Source organism: Acipenser ruthenus, chromosome 54, assembly GCF_902713425.1.
Source record: "Acipenser ruthenus chromosome 54, fAciRut3.2 maternal haplotype, whole genome shotgun sequence".
NCBI lineage: Eukaryota > Metazoa > Chordata > Actinopteri > Acipenseriformes > Acipenseridae > Acipenser > Acipenser ruthenus.
In genome coordinates this window covers 3,905,102-3,922,858 of record NC_081242.1, presented here as the reverse complement: position 1 = coordinate 3,922,858, position 17,757 = coordinate 3,905,102, and the positions used below count along the sequence as shown (strand labels likewise).

Here is a 17,757-nt window from a genome sequence, read left to right as displayed (position 1 = left end):
AAATGTTTGACATTTAATTATGTTTCTTCAGTATTTGTAAATTCAGCCCTATTGATAAATAGTTACAGATGATTACACAATGGAACCCGGTCAGCTAGTTGAATGTATTGGCTTGTGCCTTCATCAGGTTTCAATAAAGATTTGATGAAGTACTCCATGGATATCACTTATCAACTGCAAGAATACAAAACAGAGATTATAAAAACCTGGGAGCCACTGTGACTGTGTGTTTTTTTTTGTTGTAATAGGTTTTCACAGTCTGAAAATTATAAAAGTTTCAGAATTTTGTGATCTTTCCCCCAGATGTTTCAATTCTACTTTATTAATCACCATCTTTATCATATCAAATATCATCATTATTTGTTTGTAAATAATAATGATGTACAGATTCTCTGCTGTGTGCCTCAGATTAAATTGTAAACAGTTCACATCAGTGCATCAAGTTTTCCTTAAGTCCATTGAAATAGCCAATAACCACCCCCGTTTTAGCTGTGTAATCTTGAGCTTGCATGGCACTCAGATGTTAATTCATACTGTACCATGTCTGAAGACTGTTTGCAATGTACTGTATATATGCCATTTATAAATCCAAAAAATAACCATAAAAAAGACAAATAAATTAGAAAATATTACAACTGAGTGGTCTGGATTTTTTTATTAAGTATCCCACAGATTAAATTCAGTTTTATGTATGTATATAGCGCCTTTCATGACACAGTATCTCAAAGTGATTTACATGTCGGTTAAACAGAAAGACGTCTGCAGTATCATCTGGGTTAGTTTACTACATTCTTCCAGGGTTTAGTTTTATAAAAGCTGCAGACAGACGGTGTCCCACAATCCTTTTCAATTGTAAAAATACAATTTTGGTTATGCAAAATGGTCAAAACCCCTAACGCTGAATTCCTCAGCTCAGCTAGATGTTACAGCCTTGCCGAGGTTGGTCCTCCAAGACACTTATTAGAATTCCCTTAGCATGCTGATCTTTCAGAGCCTGTCTGTAAGCTTTCTTGAACTCTCTGGTGGGGTCATGAGAGGTCAGGTGCAGGAGGTCAAACCTAGAAACCTAAAAGAAAAATGAAATGGGGGGGGGGTGCAGAAATGTTCATTATGTACAGCGGTGGCCAAACATTTAAGTTAACTAATTTTGCTTCATAAAGTGGAATGAATCCTGCTGAATAATGTCGCATTAACATATTGGCTTACATACTGCTGTGTGTTTCTCATATACATATAATGAAAAACTGACCAATTCAAATATGACATTTTGAAATCTAACATGAAATACGGCTTTCAGTAGACTTTTTTAATTGTCTCAGTCCTAAAATTCTAGGTTCAAAACTTTTGGTCATAGCTGGGTCATCACCAGCCTCTCACCTCTGAAAGCCTGGACTCCAATCTAGGGGGCTAGGCCTCTCATTCAAACATATCCCACCACAATATAAAAATAGGTAGACCATGGATTTTAATGAAGCCTTGGTCAGCACGCCTTTAAAGAGCCAGTGCTTTCAAATGTTACTTCAATTGTATTACTGTTCCATGGTGTTGCAATCATTGAGTATGTCTGTATTCCCTTGCTCCAGAGTTTATTTTTCTGTACATCTGCCTTTAAGCTTGTCTGGAGAATTGTAAGTGTTGGGCACTGAATAGCCTTCCTCATTCCATTAAAATAATTTTATAATGCGACCTACATTCAGAGACAGTAGTGGAGCTGGCAGAGTTGACAGGTCACATGATGTGAATGCAATGAGAATGAGGAAGGCAGTTTAGTGCCCTGCACTTAGGATTTTCCAGACAAGCTGGAAGCAGCACCAAGACAGATTTAGAGAAAAATGATTATCAGAATAACAATGATGGAGCAACAGGGGGTATTGTATATTTACATATTTTGTACTGTATATTTAATAACAGTATTTCATACATATACAGTAGTATCTCAAAGCACTGTACAATACATAGTAGAAAATGAAACCACAATACATTTGTAAAACATATTATACCACAAGCATACCAGTTTAATAACTTATTGAATAACATTATATATATATATATATATATATATATATATATATATATATATATATATATATATATATATTGAGAGGAAACTTGAAACTCTACAGTCTCTATACAGCTCAAAGAGTTTAGCTGGTTTTACCATGTTGCAGCGGCAAAACTAAATCACTTAGAATTACCATCTGTACCAGTATCAAAAGTCTGAAACTTTCTTACCTCAAATGTGAAAAAAAACGTACATACCTCATATAGACAATGAGATATAAGTCGTCAAACTAAGGTAAAATTGTTATTCTCCTTCCTCTTCCGTCTACTTTTTAAGGGTGTGTAGCGGCTATTCAAACAGAAAAGCTAAATAACTGGACATCTACCAATCATGTGATTCCACATGTTGGTCAACGTCAAAACATACCAGGGAATGCAAGCAGTTTGATATCCACACCATTTATATTAAACAAATTACTTATGTTTTAAAACAGCACATATCGCAGGAAAATAAAAAAGCGTGGTTTGAACTCGCAACATCAAGTTTTTGAAGCGCACACGACCTTAGCCCGGGGCGGTGTCATGGCAAATTTTGCAAGTTGCCTAAAATTAATAGCGCATCAAAGAGTCACCGAGGTTAAAACATTTAGCTATCAGTTAACAGTAGGCAAATTACATTTAATAGAGAAAAGTGTAAAGTATTGCATGCGGGCAATACAAATGTGCATTATAAATATCATATGGGAGATAGTGAAATTGAAGAAGGGAACTATGAAAAAGAACTAGGAGTTCATGTTGACTCAGAAATGTCTTCATCTAGACAATGTGGGGAAGCTATAAAAAAGCCCAACAAGATGCTCGGATATATTGTGAAAAGTGTTGAATTTAAATCAAGGGAAGTAATGTTAAAACTCTACAATGCATTAGTAAGACCTCACCTAGAATATTGTGTTCAGTTCTGGTCACCTCGTTACAAAAAGGATATTGCTGCTCTAGAAAGAGTGCAAAGAAGAGCAACCAGAATTATCCCGGGTTTAAAAGGCATGTCGTATGCAGACAGGCTAAAAGAATTGAATCTATTCAGTCTTGAGCAAAGAAGACTACGCGGCGATCTGATTCAAACATTCAAAATCCTAAAAGGTATAGACAATGTCAACCCAGGGGACTTCTTTGATCTGAAAAAAGAAACAAGGACCAGGGGTCACAAATGGAGATTAGATAAAGGGGCATTCAGAACAGAAAATAGGAGGCACTTTTTTACACATAGAATTGTGAGGGTCTGGAACCAACTCCCCAGTAATGTTGTTGAAGCTGACACCCTGGGATCCTTCAAGAAGCTGCTTGATGAGATTCTGGGATCAATAAGCTACTAACAACCAAACGAGCAAGATGGGCTGAATGGCCTCCTCTCGTTTGTAAACTTTCTTATGTTCTTATGTAGCTACCAACACACACACACTGACACTCACACACACACGTACACAAACACGCGCGCACACACACTCACACACAATCAAGGCCTTTCGTAGATGTAATATAATGTGAACGTGAGCTGATTCATATAAAAACACTTTCAATCTAAGATTCGTTTGGTCTGTGTGTGTTTTATATGCAACCGCTTTGCACTACATATCGCCGTCATGGTCACTTGATACTGTCAATTTGTATGTTTTAAACACAGCAAACAGTTCTTTTCGCAGCGGTAACTAGCTCATCTCCCCAAAGTACATTTTAGGCTTACAATCCTTCGAATAACTGTGCATGAAATGTCCCGTGAACTATTTTGCATAAACCTGCCCAACCTAATTATACGCGATGTCCATTCGCTACTGAGAAAAATTTAGAGTGGCTAGCTGCTAGTCAAAAATGGATCAACAACAACATTACGAGTGGCTCTACGAAAAGGAAACTGAAGAAGGAGGCCAAAGCAACTTCGATTTTACAAAACATCACGTCAATAAATAGGAACCTACTGTGTCACATGATGGAAGCCAACAATTTAGAGTAGAGACTGTCAATGTGATAATCGACAGGTTACTGTCTTGTCTCAATCGCCGACTGGGTGCCTATAGGGAGCTGAACGATCGTTTTGGGGTTCCCTTTGAAAACGGCGTGTCTGACCTCAGTGACACACGCAAACGGCCAGCAGAGCTTGCTGCTGTTTACTCAACTTCGCTGATGAACTTATCCAGTTCAGATTCTTCATTCAAGAAGAGCCAAACAAATATCCTACGCAACTGCTTCTAATTCTGCGGCAAACAGACTCCATTCAACATTTCCCAATTTTTCTGACGTTGCCCGTTACTAACTGTGAGGGGGAACGCACATTTTCATTGATGGCAAGAGTGAAAAAATGAGCTGAGATCAACAATATGCCAAAGGCGGCTTAAAGCGTTATTGCTGATGGCGATCGAGTCGGAACTGTTAAAAATAATGGACTTTGAGGACATCATAACAGAGCTCGCCAAGAGGAAATCGAGGAGGAAGGTGTTGGCCTAAAAGGTAACTTTTTCCTCATTTGCTGTTGATGCGCAACTATAAAAACAATATCTGAAACAACTTGAATGCAATGCACAATGGACGACTATTGTGGTGTGATTCATGTCTTAGAGTTTGGGTTGTGCAGGTTATATGGGTGAACTTGAGCGAACCCTATGAACATGCCTTGTTGCCATAATTTCTGTTATGAAATTAAAATTTAGCATTGAACACGTGCTCTAGAGTGGCATGGTGTTGTTTTATAGCTAACAGTGCACCGTCATCACTTTTGGGTGATATCGCTGCTTGTTGCAGACTCTGGGTTGGTGTGTAGACAGACAGTATGTTGTGTTTTCATGTGGTTACGTACTCTGTGTGAGTGTTTGTGATTGTTGCATTGAGGGCAAATAGTGTTGCGTTTCGTGCTGAGGTGTGTGTGTGTGTGTGTGTGTTGTTATTGCTTAGCAGATGTAACGGCCCTATGAAATATATGTTATTATTTTGCATTTTTCATGATTTCCGTTTTAATCATTTTGGATTTCCCCATACAATTAAACACACACTAAAAACACGATACATAATCAAAACAAAATGCCTAATATGTGGAAAAGTTACACAAGGAGGCAAGGGGGCTTCGTGAATGGGACGGTGGGCCACTTCAGAAGTTTGTGCCCAGGGCCCCGGATTTAATGAATCCGCCTCTGGTGATTGGTACTTCGACGGGAGACTGCCTGTCAGTACCAGGTACTTTAAACTTTTCTTTGAAGTTTTGCTTTACAATAACAAATAGTAGATTAAACAGCAAAAATGATTTGATTTACTTTTAATGTATTGATGCCAGCTCGATGCCCTCGTTTTAAATAATTCCAACCTCACTTTGCTCGCCTTAAAAAAGATTACCGGGTCGCTGGGCTCAGCCAGCTACTCACTATCTCCTAGCAGAACTTTTCATCTCTCATTCCATTACAAGCAGCACAACATGCCGCTTTTATGTCAGGCAGTAACACACAGTAAGTTCAAATATTTCTCACTATTTACTGTGTTCGAGTCTATTCTGATATTGCTAGGTTATATTGTGTAAAACAAGACAATTTTACCAGCAAAGAATTTTGCTAATTTTGCATTTATTATAAGTCTTCATTATTAATGTGCCATATATTTAATGTGAATTTGTGATAGTGTAATCTAGCACTGCAGAAGCGCAAATATTTGTTGACGGAAAAATGTACAATTTTCAGTCGTTTTACACATGTTTTTTCTGCAAACGGTGCCAATAAGCAGAGTTGGGACATTATCAGATGTTATTCATTTAAAGTACAATTACAGGCATTATGCTGCTTCTGTAATTAGAAGAAGACCCCAAACAGCTTTTCTTTCAGTTTACGGTGTGCACAATTCTACACACTGACACGTGTGCTTTTAGGCATTAATATACTGTATACGTATTTTATTTAGTTCCAATCCATATATTGTATTAAAACAAAATCATGAAGAAAATACTGTTAATATAGCAATGCAACTGCCTTATCGATGTGCAGCAGTGTGGAGTAGTAGGGCAGTAGTGTGGAGTAGTGGTTAGTACTCTGCACTCTTGACCGGAGGGTCGTGGGTTCAATCCCAGCTGGGGGACACTGCTGCTGTACCCTTAGGTTACCTAGATTGCTCCAGTAAAAACCCAACTGTATAAATGGGGAATTGTATGTTTTAAACAAAAAAAACGTGATATCTGAATAATGTATACTGTGATATGTTGTAACAATTGTAAGTCGCCCTGGATAAGGGCATCTGCTAAAAAATAAATAATAATAATCGATGTGAACAGTTTAAACAGGAAAGCATGCATAAAAGTTGCAGTTATTTTATCACTGTATTGTTAATACATTTTAAAAACACAAAACATCAAAGTCACAGCATGCATTATATTCGGCCTGGGACATTTCAATTTCAGTGACATTAAATTTGACTGTATTATGGCTACCTCTGTCGTCTTTTCATACATTTGCACTGTAAAACCACAGACGTGTGAAATGTTTATTGGTAAATGGCATGTGTGTATAGTAAAAAAAAAAAATAGAAGTGCTCTATTCCTAAACAGCAGTGTTTATACGTCATTAGGTGTAACACTGGTGTTTAGTCATTTGGAACTCTAAATAATTGTTAAACGTTATGTGTTTAATCTGTGCCATTTTTGTTTAGATTTTAAACACCAGCCCTGTTATAAACGTGTATGAATGTTTAAAAAGTGTTACAAATCATAAACACGTCCAAGAGTTTATATTAAAAAAAACACCACACGGTGTTTAAATCCTAAACACATTTCAAATCATAAACCCAGTGATGTGTTTTAAAAGTGTGACAAGTGTTTTTCAGTGTAGCTTTTATACTTTTTGTTCTATTATTTCACAAACACAACATTTTAAACAAATGTATGAAGGTCAAACACCTGGTTTTGCTCATTACACACTCTTATCTTAGGCACTGTACTATATGTGTTAAACATTTTTTGTGTTTTCTTGAATTAACTGCAGTAGTTTTTTCTTTATATCAGTTTCCCCTAGAAAATGTATCCAAAACCATTACTTTGGTTTAAATCTACACATTACTTTGTATCTAGACTCAGGGCCAGCAGTGTGGAGTAGTGGTCAGGGCTCTGGACTCTTGACCAGAGGGTTGTGGGTTCAATCCCAGGTGAGGGACACTGCTGCTGTACCCTTGAGCAAGGTACTTTACCTAGATTCAGTATAAACAACTGAATAAATAGGTAATTGTATGTAAACATAATGTGCTATAATTGTGACAATTGTAAGTCAGCCTGAAACACTGGAACCATCATTCCTTTCACCATGAAACGACAAAGAAAACAACAACATAAATACTACATGAACAGGATAGGACAGGATAAGGATCAACAAATAGGCAGCCCACTCACAACAACTACAATAACACATCAGAAACCAGAGACACAGACACGTTGAGAGTTACTATCGTGCAATTGTCCATGTAGCATCTCCTGACCAACCACAGCCCGTTGAGAGTTATTATCGTGCAACTGTTAATGTAAAATATTCCGAACGAAATCCAACCATTGAACAATACCGTCGTGCGACTGTCCAAGTGACATCTCCAGATCGAACACAGCACATTGAACAATACCGTCGTGCAACTGCCCAGGTGACATCTCCAGACCGAACACAGCACACTGAGGAATACCATCGCACAACTGTCTGTAACACAAACCAGCAGAATCAGCATCGCAGTGAGTCACAGGCCAGACCCCAACAGCAGCAGGAACAACGTCATTGGGACCAACACCTACACAAACAAAGTCAACAACAGGAGAATTACATGTAATTTATTCACAAACAGCCAGATTTGCATTACTTGGAGACACAGCACAAAACACAACAGCAGAAATCATGACTTTATCAAGAACCAGAGCCACAGAAATTTCAATTACATCACCACACCAATCATGCCTCAATACAACACCACACCAATCATGCCTCAATACAACACCACACCAATCATGCCTCAATACAACACCACACCAATCATGCCTCAATACAACACCACACCAATCATGACCCAATGTTAAAACAGAACAGCAAGGAAATTACAAACCACAGCCAGACCAAAAACAAAGACAGCTGGAATGTCGCCCAAAGAACCCAGAACCAAAACAACAAAAACATTTACAACACCACGATAAGGACCCACATATCCAAACAGAAAGGCAACAACAACAGCTTCCACTAGAGGCAAGGCGACTTCAGGAGCGCGAAAGTTACAATACAAATCCGGAGCCAAAGCGACTTCGGGAGCGCAAAAGCTACAATAAAAACCCAGAGCCAAAAAGAAACAACGAAAAGACAAAGTATCCTGCAAATCCTGCTTTACAAACAACTGCAAAGAAAAGACAATACCATCAGAACCCAAACAAAAAAAAACTTTGTGCAGGGCATATTATGCTGACAAATATATCCTTGTGAGAGCTTAAAGAAGACAAACCTACAACATTTGCTACAAAACATGCACGTGCATTTATGGACACATTTGATGACTGTGCAAATGAGGCTTTTCGTGCATCTAACAAAGCTGGTCATCACATTACCTGCTACAGGCAGCTCCTGCTGCTCTGCCCCTGGTGGTGGTGGAGACAGAGACAGTTCCTGCTGCTCTGCTCCTAGTGCTGGAGACAGTGGCAGCAGGTATTCTTCCTCTGCTGCTGGAGGCCTGGGCGCTGGATGCACGGGCTCCCCCCCTCTGGGCGCTGGATGCACGGGCTCCCCCCCTCTGGGCGCTGGATGCACGGGCTCCCCCCCTCTGGGCGCTGGATGCACGGGCTCCCCCTTTCTGGGCACTGGATGCACGGGCTCCCCCCCTCTGGGCACTGGATGCACGGGCTCCCCCCTTCTGGGCGCTGGATGCTCGCACTCCCCCCTTCTGGGCGCTGGATGCTCGGGCTCCCCCCCTCTGAGCGCTAGTTCCTCCTCTTCATAATAGCGGAAGGGACAGTTGGCAAATTGATGCTTCTGGTCGCAGAGGGGGCACACCTCCGATAGCTGGCTATATCTCCCTGGGTTTCTGGCCATTAGGAGACCTCCTCCCTGTCCGTCACCTCTCGGTCTTCCTTCCATCCCATTTTTTTTTTTTTCCAAAACACAAAAACCACTATTCGAAAAAAACAAAAAAAACGTCCTTTCCTTTCCTGGTTCAGCTGTTGGAGGCATTGTTTTGTCCCACGCAGGATACCATATGTGGCAGGATGGCTTGCAGTGGTGAGGTGTGGTGATGTCACGGACCAGGAAGTAACAGAAACCAAAACAGTGGATGGGCGGGTGAAACTGAACGCAACGGCGTTCAGCTGAATTTATTAAATAAATAAACAAAACTAAAGATTTAAACACTCAACAAAACAAAAAGGCACAAGGGCCAAACGAATAAACAAATACGGTTTAGCAGTCGTTTTTAACCCTTTGCGGTCCATTGTCGGACTGGGTCCGACATTGCAATTATTCCTCACAGGTCCTTTGTCGGACTGGGTCCGACATCATTATAGCAACGCAATAAACGGGTGTTTAGTCGTTTTTTCTCCGGAAAAAGACGAGAAAACCATTCAATTGCCGAGTGGGAGCGACAGGAGCCGAGACAAGTCGAAAAAAAAAAAAAAAAAAAAAAAAAAGGTGTATCTCATAAATAGTCATACATGGTATCAGGTATCAGATAACGGGGCGTTCATAGTAAACAAGCTGGCTGAGTGCATCATGGACATTTGCAGAGCTTTTTTCAGATGTTATAGTAATAAAATAATGACTTGGATCGCATTATTGAGGAGTTTGGTGATAAAACAAGCGATCAGGAGATGATCGATCGGTATGTACGACTATTATTATTATTATTATTTATTTCTTACATAGGTGAACGCTATAGCAAACAAAAGGGTGGGGCGGGGCTGGAGATGCCTAGTGAGTGCTTTGTTGATATGCAGGGCCATTTAAACCTGTTTGACTGTGAAAAAAAATACTTTTAAACAGCGCGTATAAAATTAACTGCGCGTGTGAAAATTAATTAGACCTGGCGTGCCTGACGCGCAGTTAATAAATGGACTGCAAAGGGTTAAATCTAGTTTTTTCCTCCACGCTCTCTCCGCTTCCTGTACTCTCCTCTGTACACTCCCCCCCGCAGCACGGACAGCTGCAGGTTCTTATACTCTGGCCGAGGGGTTAACTAGCTGTTAATTATCTTATTACCCCTCGGCCACAGTCTGCACGAGTTTAGTAAGGATGCGTGACTGTCAGCTAGTTAAATAATCAGTAACTGATCAGCCACGCATCCTCACGAGGTTTTTAAAATATAAAAACAACAACAAATACGCGGCGCTTTGAACTGCGCCGCAAACAAAAATATAAATAATAATAAATAAATATATAGGGGCGGGACACTCCGCCACAGGGTGATATCTATAACAAAAACAATGTAAAAAAACAAGTTAGAAAAACGCAACAGCCGTTTAAAGGGGTGATATCAAACACAAAAGTCCAAGTTAGGAGAAGCAATTGGGGCAGTCTGGTCAAGCATCAAGCAAATAGGCACAATTGGAAAAGTGCTGGGGCCCAACATTCACACAATTCTTGCTTCTAACTTGGCGCCTTTTTTTGATCGCTTCGCTCCACTTTATCGCTCCACTTGAAATGTGCAGTGGCGCAGTGGGCTAAGGTCGTGTGCTCTTCAAAAACGTCATGTTGCAAGTTCAAACCACTTGAAATGCTCTTTGTATGACGAAGTGACTGAGACACACACTCACACACTGAGACACACTCACACACACTGAGACTGTGTGTGTTTCTCAGTGTATGTGTGTGTCAGTGTGTGTGTGTGTGTCAGTGTGTGTGTATGTCTCATTGTTTGTGTCTCAGTGTGTGTGTGTCATTGTGTGTGTCTTAGTGTGTGTGTGCCTCAGTGTGTGTGTGCGTCAGTGTGTGTGTGTGAGTGTGTCTCAGTGTGCGTGTGTCTCAGTCACTTCAAGTCATACAAAGAGCATTTCAAGTGGAGCGAAGCGATCAAAAAAAGGCGCCAAGTTAGAAGCAAGAATTGTGTGAATGTTGAGCCCCAGCACCTTTCCAACTGTGCCTATTTGCTTGATGCTTGACCAGGTTCCCCCAATTGCTTCTCCTAACTTGGGCTTTTAAGTTTGATATCACCCCTTTAAACGGCTGTTGCGTTTTTCTAACTTGTTTTTTTACACTGACAGTGTTTTTGTTATAGATATATTATACACTATACACAATATACACATACATACATGCATGCATACATAGGTAAATACACTTACATCCATACATAATAATAATAAAAATGCAGCAATCTAAAGGTTATATTAAAACCCACTAGGACAAGAAAGCCATTTTTTAAAAGTATGTTTTCAGTCAGACTTCAGACTTAAAAACTGTAATGGTCCCAGCTTCCCTGACATACACAAGCAGAGCATTTTTTTTTTTTTTTTACAAGAAAAAGCCCTCCCTCCCATGGTGATTTTGTTGACCCTAGGAATAACCAACAGCCCCACATCCTGTGATCTCAAAGTAACTCCTGGGTGCTAATCCGTTCAGGGCCTTATAAGTTAACAACAGCATCTTAAAATCAATGTTATACTGCACAGGGAGCCAGTGTAAAGGGGTAATGTGTTCACTTTTCCTGGTTTTAGTCAGAATTCTAGTGGCTGTATTCTGAACAAGCTGTAAGCCAGAAACCACACGTTTTGGGATACCAGAGAAAAGTGCATTATATAGTCAATTCTTGATGAAACAAAGGCATGCATTAGCCACTCAGCATCAGGTACGGCAATAATGGGTCTAAGCTTAGCTATATTTCTCAAATGATAAAATTATACTTTAGTAATTTTCCTAATGTGATTCTCAAATGAGAGATCTGGATCAAAGATGACCCCCAGATTTCTCATTTCTAGTTTTAGTTCCAATGAGAGACAGCTAAGGTCTAAAAATGTAAATTGTAAATGTAAAATTCTTTAGTTGATGCTGTGGGCCTACAAGCATGACCTCCGTTTTGTCACAATTCAACATTAAGAAGCTCTGTGACATCCAGCACTTGATATCAGCAAGGCAAGCAGTTTATAGCACCCCAGTAGAAGGAATGCCTGGATCCAAAGACAAGTATAGCCTATTGTCATCTGCATAACAGTGGAAATTCACAACTTCTGACAAATCAGACTTCATCGCTGAGACAGAGATAAACTGGAACCTATCGGAAAGATAAGACCTGAACCAAGATAGGACAGCTCTTGACAAACCTACTAAAGTTTGCTTGTGCAGCACGAAATCCAGACAGAAATTTCTCAAAGACAGTATTACAAGCTAGAAACCTGTGTAATTGATTAGCAACAACTCTCTCTAAAACCTTTGATAAAAATGGCAGATTGGATATGGGCCTATAGTTGATAAGGGCTTTAGGGTCCAGGTTGTTGTTGTTTTTGAGCAAGGGCTCTACCACCGGAACCTTAAATGCAGAGGGAACTAAACCAGAAGAAAGTGATTCATTCATAATTATTCAAATGTGTGTATTAATAACACAGAAAACATCTTTTAATAATGTGGTAGGGATTGGATCGAGGGCACAAGTAGTAGGTCTCATATGCAGAACTAATCCTGTCAAGTCTTGTACGGTAATCAGAGAAAAAGCCTCCAACGTCACTCAATCAGGTAGAATAGGTTCAGGTAAGAAAGAATAGCCTATAATAGAAGGAGTCTGTAAAATGTGATCTCTAATGTCAAGTATTTTATTTTGGAAACACTTTAAGAAGTCATTGCAGCAAAAGAGAAGCCAATGGTGAGGGTAGAAGCATTAGAAGGACTATTTGTATTTGTTTCAATCAGATTGGAATAGTATGAAGATCTAGCCTGGGACAGAGCCTTCCTATATCTAACTTGATGGCTTTTCCATGCAGAGTAATGAACATGCAGATTAGTTCCCTACCATCTGCATTCCAATTTGCAACCTTCACATTTCAGCTTAGTCGTGTCATTAAACCATGCTGTGCTTCTTTTATAAAACACCCTCCGAGTTTTAACTGGTGATACAGTATCTAAAATGTTAATCATGGAGGTTTTGTAGGTGTTAACCAACTCATCTAATGATACAGACTGGCAAGATATAGTTTCAATTTATATGATCCTGGCTCTTTGTAGCGTAAGGTAATTTACACCACAAAAATAATTACAAGATTATCAGAAATAGTCAGGTCAGTAGTTATAATATTTTGAACAACCAGGCCACAGGAAATTACTAAATCTAAAGTATGGTCACGATTATAAATCGGACCCTGAACATGCTGGACAAAATCTAAGGACTTCAGTAACCCTAAAAATTAGAATCATATTTAATATAGATATGGATATTAAATCACCCAATAGAAGAATCCTATCATAGTTGACAGACAATAGTGATAAAAGCTCACTAAATTCACAAAAAAATGATAAGTTTGACTTAGGTGGATGATCTATAATTACAACAAGAACAGGTAATTAATTATTTAGTGTTACAGTTAACAGTTAAAAAGATGACTATCCCTCAAAAATGCTCTGTTTAATTATATATTCATTGCTGCGGATGATAGTGGCAAGTCCACCTCCCCATGCTTTAATGAAATAACAATTTGGAGGAGAAGCCTCAATCAAGGAAACATTGTCCTCAGCTCCAAGCTAAGTTTCATGTTTAACAACGTTTTATATCAGTATCCAATTCTAAAATCTTTTCTGCGTGATGTATAAAAAACTCTTGTTGAATGATTTGTACTTTTACTAAGCCACGTGTATGACCATTATAATCATTGCTCTCCGAATTTGCACAGGTGCTTGCTTTTTTTCTTTGGTGGAGTAGGCCTTATTATTTATTTCTTAGCAGACTTATAGGGTACTCCTTCCTTTACTGACGTATCACTATCAGTGTCACTTCAACTTTTAGGTCAGCCATTTTGCATAAAAAAAGAAAACACTGAAATTAAAATATTCGACAAATTATATGATAGTGGGATTATATAGTTTTATGTCTTAGATTGGCTACCCAATGTGTCAGTCATTCTGGGGCTGTGTAAGGCATTGCAAAATGATGCGGCAGGGGCGGGGCTTTGTGTCAAACAGATATACTACGGTTTGACATTGATGCTAAACTGTAAGATTGCACTGTGTCTACAAATTCTGTCCCGGAGGCATTTACATTTAGGGACTGTCCCATCCAATTAGGGACCCTAACTAAGTACCAAGTAAAAAAATGAATAAATAATTGCAATTAAAATGACATTGGAAGCTGCTCACTGCTTGTACTTGCCTGTCGTGACTGCGCCTTGCCGTAGCGCAGGAAGGTGGCGAAGTGCTCGCAGTTGAAGGTCAACGAGTTGTATGGCAGAGTGCGATCCATGAAGACCTGCCCGCGGCGCAGGATCTCTGTCCCAGGCAGTGGCGGCAGCACGAGGTCGTAGCTTCGGTTAGTGTAAACCGCAGAAATACCCGCAATATCTGCGACTCGCTCCTTTCGGACCATCGTCTCACTAAACAGGATGATGGAGGGCGCGCTGTGTCTGATCCAGGCCTCGGTGTCCTCTGAGGAACACAGAGGGAAGGAATTCAGTACAGACCGGGAACCGTTTTAACATGGTTGCAAAAGGGACTGAATGAAACTGGGGATAATGTAAGTGGAGTCGCCCTTATAAAAGTTTTCCCTAGTAAATAGCAAAGTATAATAAAGCATTGTAAAGCACAGAAAGGTATGGTAAAAGCATGTTTAAAAATGGTAAGCCATGGTAAACTATGATAAATGCAGAGAATAACGATGAGGAAAGGGCAAAATAATGGACGTAATGTTAAAACTTTAGAATGCATTTGTAAGACCTCATCTAGAATATTGTGTTCAGTTTTGGTCACCTCGCTACAAAAAGGATATTGCTGCTCCAGAATTATCCCGGGTTTAAAAGGCATGTCGTATGCAGACAGGCTTAAAAGAATTGAATCTATTCAGTCTTGAACAAAGAAGACTAGGCTGTGATCTGATTCAAGCATTCAAAATCCTAAAAGGTATTGACAATGTCGACCCATGGGACTTTTTCAACGTGAAAAAAGTAACAAGGACCAGGGGTCACAAATGGAGATTAGATAAAGGGGCATTCAGAACAGAAAATAGGAGGCACTTTTTTACACAGAGAATTGTGAGGGTCTGGAACCAACTCCCCAGTAATGATGTTGAAGTTGACACCCTGAGATCCTTCAAGAAGCTGCTTGATGAGATTCTGAGATCAATAAACTACTAACAACCAAAACGAGCAAGATGGGCCGAATGGCCTCCTCTCGTTTGTAAACTTTCTTATGTTCTTATGTTCTAAAATAACTGCAGTAAACTTTTATGAGTGATTTTATCAGGAGTTCACAGATAACCAGGCAAAATAAGCCTTCAAAACACAGTAGTGTTGAGACAAAAAATATACCTGTTTTTGCTGTGAAACTTGAAATACAGTACCAGGTACTGCATCGATTATAATAGTGTTCTTTAACAATAATACAATTACAGTCTACTGTACTGTGCAGGTACAACACTTGTAATAATTAAAAACTAAGCTGATCTGTACACTATATTGTGCTACTGTATTTTATATATGTTATATTAATATTATTTAACTTTTTTCTTCCTATTTGATGGTGTTTGCAATCATTCGGAGTGGTTCTGGGTGCTGTTGCTCCAATATTGAGTTTTTCTCTAAATCTGCCACTACATGGCTTTGAGCTGCTTTGAGGTTCTCTGGAGAATCCTAAGTGCTGGGTCTGAACAGCTTTACTCATTCCATTCAAATCCTGTGCCAGCCACCCCTACTCCTATATTTATACAGAATGAGAGAGCAGGTGGGTCTGGCAGAATTGAAAGGTTACAGAATAGTATGAAAACACCATCAAATATTCAGGGAAATATAACAAATATTTTAAAAATGAAATTGACACTCGATGCTACTTAGTCTTTAAAAACAATGCTAAATAGCCTTCCTTTCCATTCAGATCATGTGACAACCTTTCAACTCTGCAAGCCCTGCCTACTCTACATATATAAACAGAGGAGGCATAAATGTCACATGACGTGAATGGAATGAGGAAGGCTGTTCAGTCCCGGAATTTAGGATTCTCCAGACAACCTCAAAGCAGCTCAATATTGATCAACAGAATCCAGAACTACTTGGAACGATTCCATTAAATAGTAAGAGGAATGGGACAGGCCATTCAGATAACATTCAAAGCAACTCTAAGAATTCAAAAATAAATGTTACATTTCTAATCTAAAATGCTTTAATAATCAGTTTTACAAAACACCATTGGTATTAGGACCTCTGACCCCTTACCTGGCCACGAAAAGTGAATGACCTCCCCCTCCCCCACATAGACCCCCCAGTGAGAGAGGGGCCCAAAATCAAACTCCAACAACTCGCCGGGACAAGCATCCAAATATCCCTCTACCCGCACCTGTGAAGAAATAGAGTATAGAAATAGAGTATTCAGGTCAAAAACACTGCAATGAAATAAGGAATTAAACTCAAATATAAATTAGTAAAATAGCTCGTTATCATTATTATAAACTAGGCTTGACTGCTTACTTTCTTTACATGTGCAGAGTTTCTGATAGTGCTTGAAGTGTTGGATGAACTGACTATAATATCACAAGATCGACTCAGCCAACAAACACGAGACGAAATGGATACTTCCACTGATGAAGGCATTCGCAGAAATGCTAGTCTGCTGCTTGACTCTTAGTCTTTTCTAGTTTAACCTGAGTTTTTGAGTATTTTAAGTTATTGTATGATTCTGTAAAATATTAAAATCTGATTCTAATGTTTAAATTAATTTAAAGCATCAGTTATTTAAACAATCTAGTCAATTATGATTAGAACTCACTTGCATTCCAGCCATCTTGTGTTGGATCTGAACAGAGATTTCTTTGATCAAACTGCTGATACCACCCACAGATACTCTCCTCCACAATCCTATGCAGTTTGACACAACAATGTAATTCCTTCTTGGTGTCTATGTTAGTTTACTACATTTTTCCTGAGTTTATTATGAAAGCTGGGACAGACCAGACAGAGCCCCACAATCCTGTTCAGTTTGATGCTACAATCTAATTACTTAGAGTTTAGCTTTCTCTGAACTCGACTTTATCAGAAAGAAAGAAAGAAAGAGGAATGCAGACTGACAGTGTTTCTGTATTATACTGAGGGACAATGGTAGCACAAGTATAAGGTAGCTACAATGGGAGGAGGCTGGTAGACTAGGACCACAATAGCTTTCCCAAATGATCTTCAATGGCAGGCAGACAGACAGTGGCACTACAATGGCAGTGCAATAGTGGTTCTGTATTATACTGTAAAAAGGGGAGATGGTTGTAAGTGCAGCTACAATAGGATGAGGCTGTCATTGGTAGAATGGGATCCCAATGAATTGATGGTATGAACCAATCCATACTGCTGGTAATCCATTGCAATCCAGTCCAGTACTATAGTGCCATAGCAGACAGACAGACAGACAGTCTGGGTGCGTTCACAACACGCAGACTTTCCTAAGTCTGCGCAGATTCTGCACAAAACCTGTCCAAGTTCGCCGTCTGCGTGACCTCATCCAGAAAAGACGTCACCAGGTCATGCATCCACAGGCTTCAGCAAGTGCACAGCCACGCAGCTTCTCAAGGGTACTGCGCTGGAGCAGCCGTTGCTGCAAACCAAAGAGGAGCGTTAAC

General features: G+C 39.6%; 1 protein-coding gene across 1 annotated transcript; it reads right to left on the bottom strand.

Moving 5' to 3' along the window:
- Positions 1 to 631: 631 nt before the first annotated feature.
- On the bottom strand, positions 632 to 16,958 carry LOC117398115 (phospholipase A and acyltransferase 1-like). The gene is made up of 4 exons (XM_033997088.3): positions 16,920 to 16,958; positions 16,370 to 16,490; positions 14,320 to 14,591; positions 632 to 1,066 (listed from the first exon to the last, which is right to left on the bottom strand). Exons 1-4 carry the CDS (start codon positions 16,932 to 16,934, stop codon positions 917 to 919), a joined length of 558 nt encoding a protein of 185 aa, XP_033852979.3. The 5' UTR covers positions 16,935 to 16,958; the 3' UTR covers positions 632 to 916.
- Positions 16,959 to 17,757: the final 799 nt, after the last annotated feature.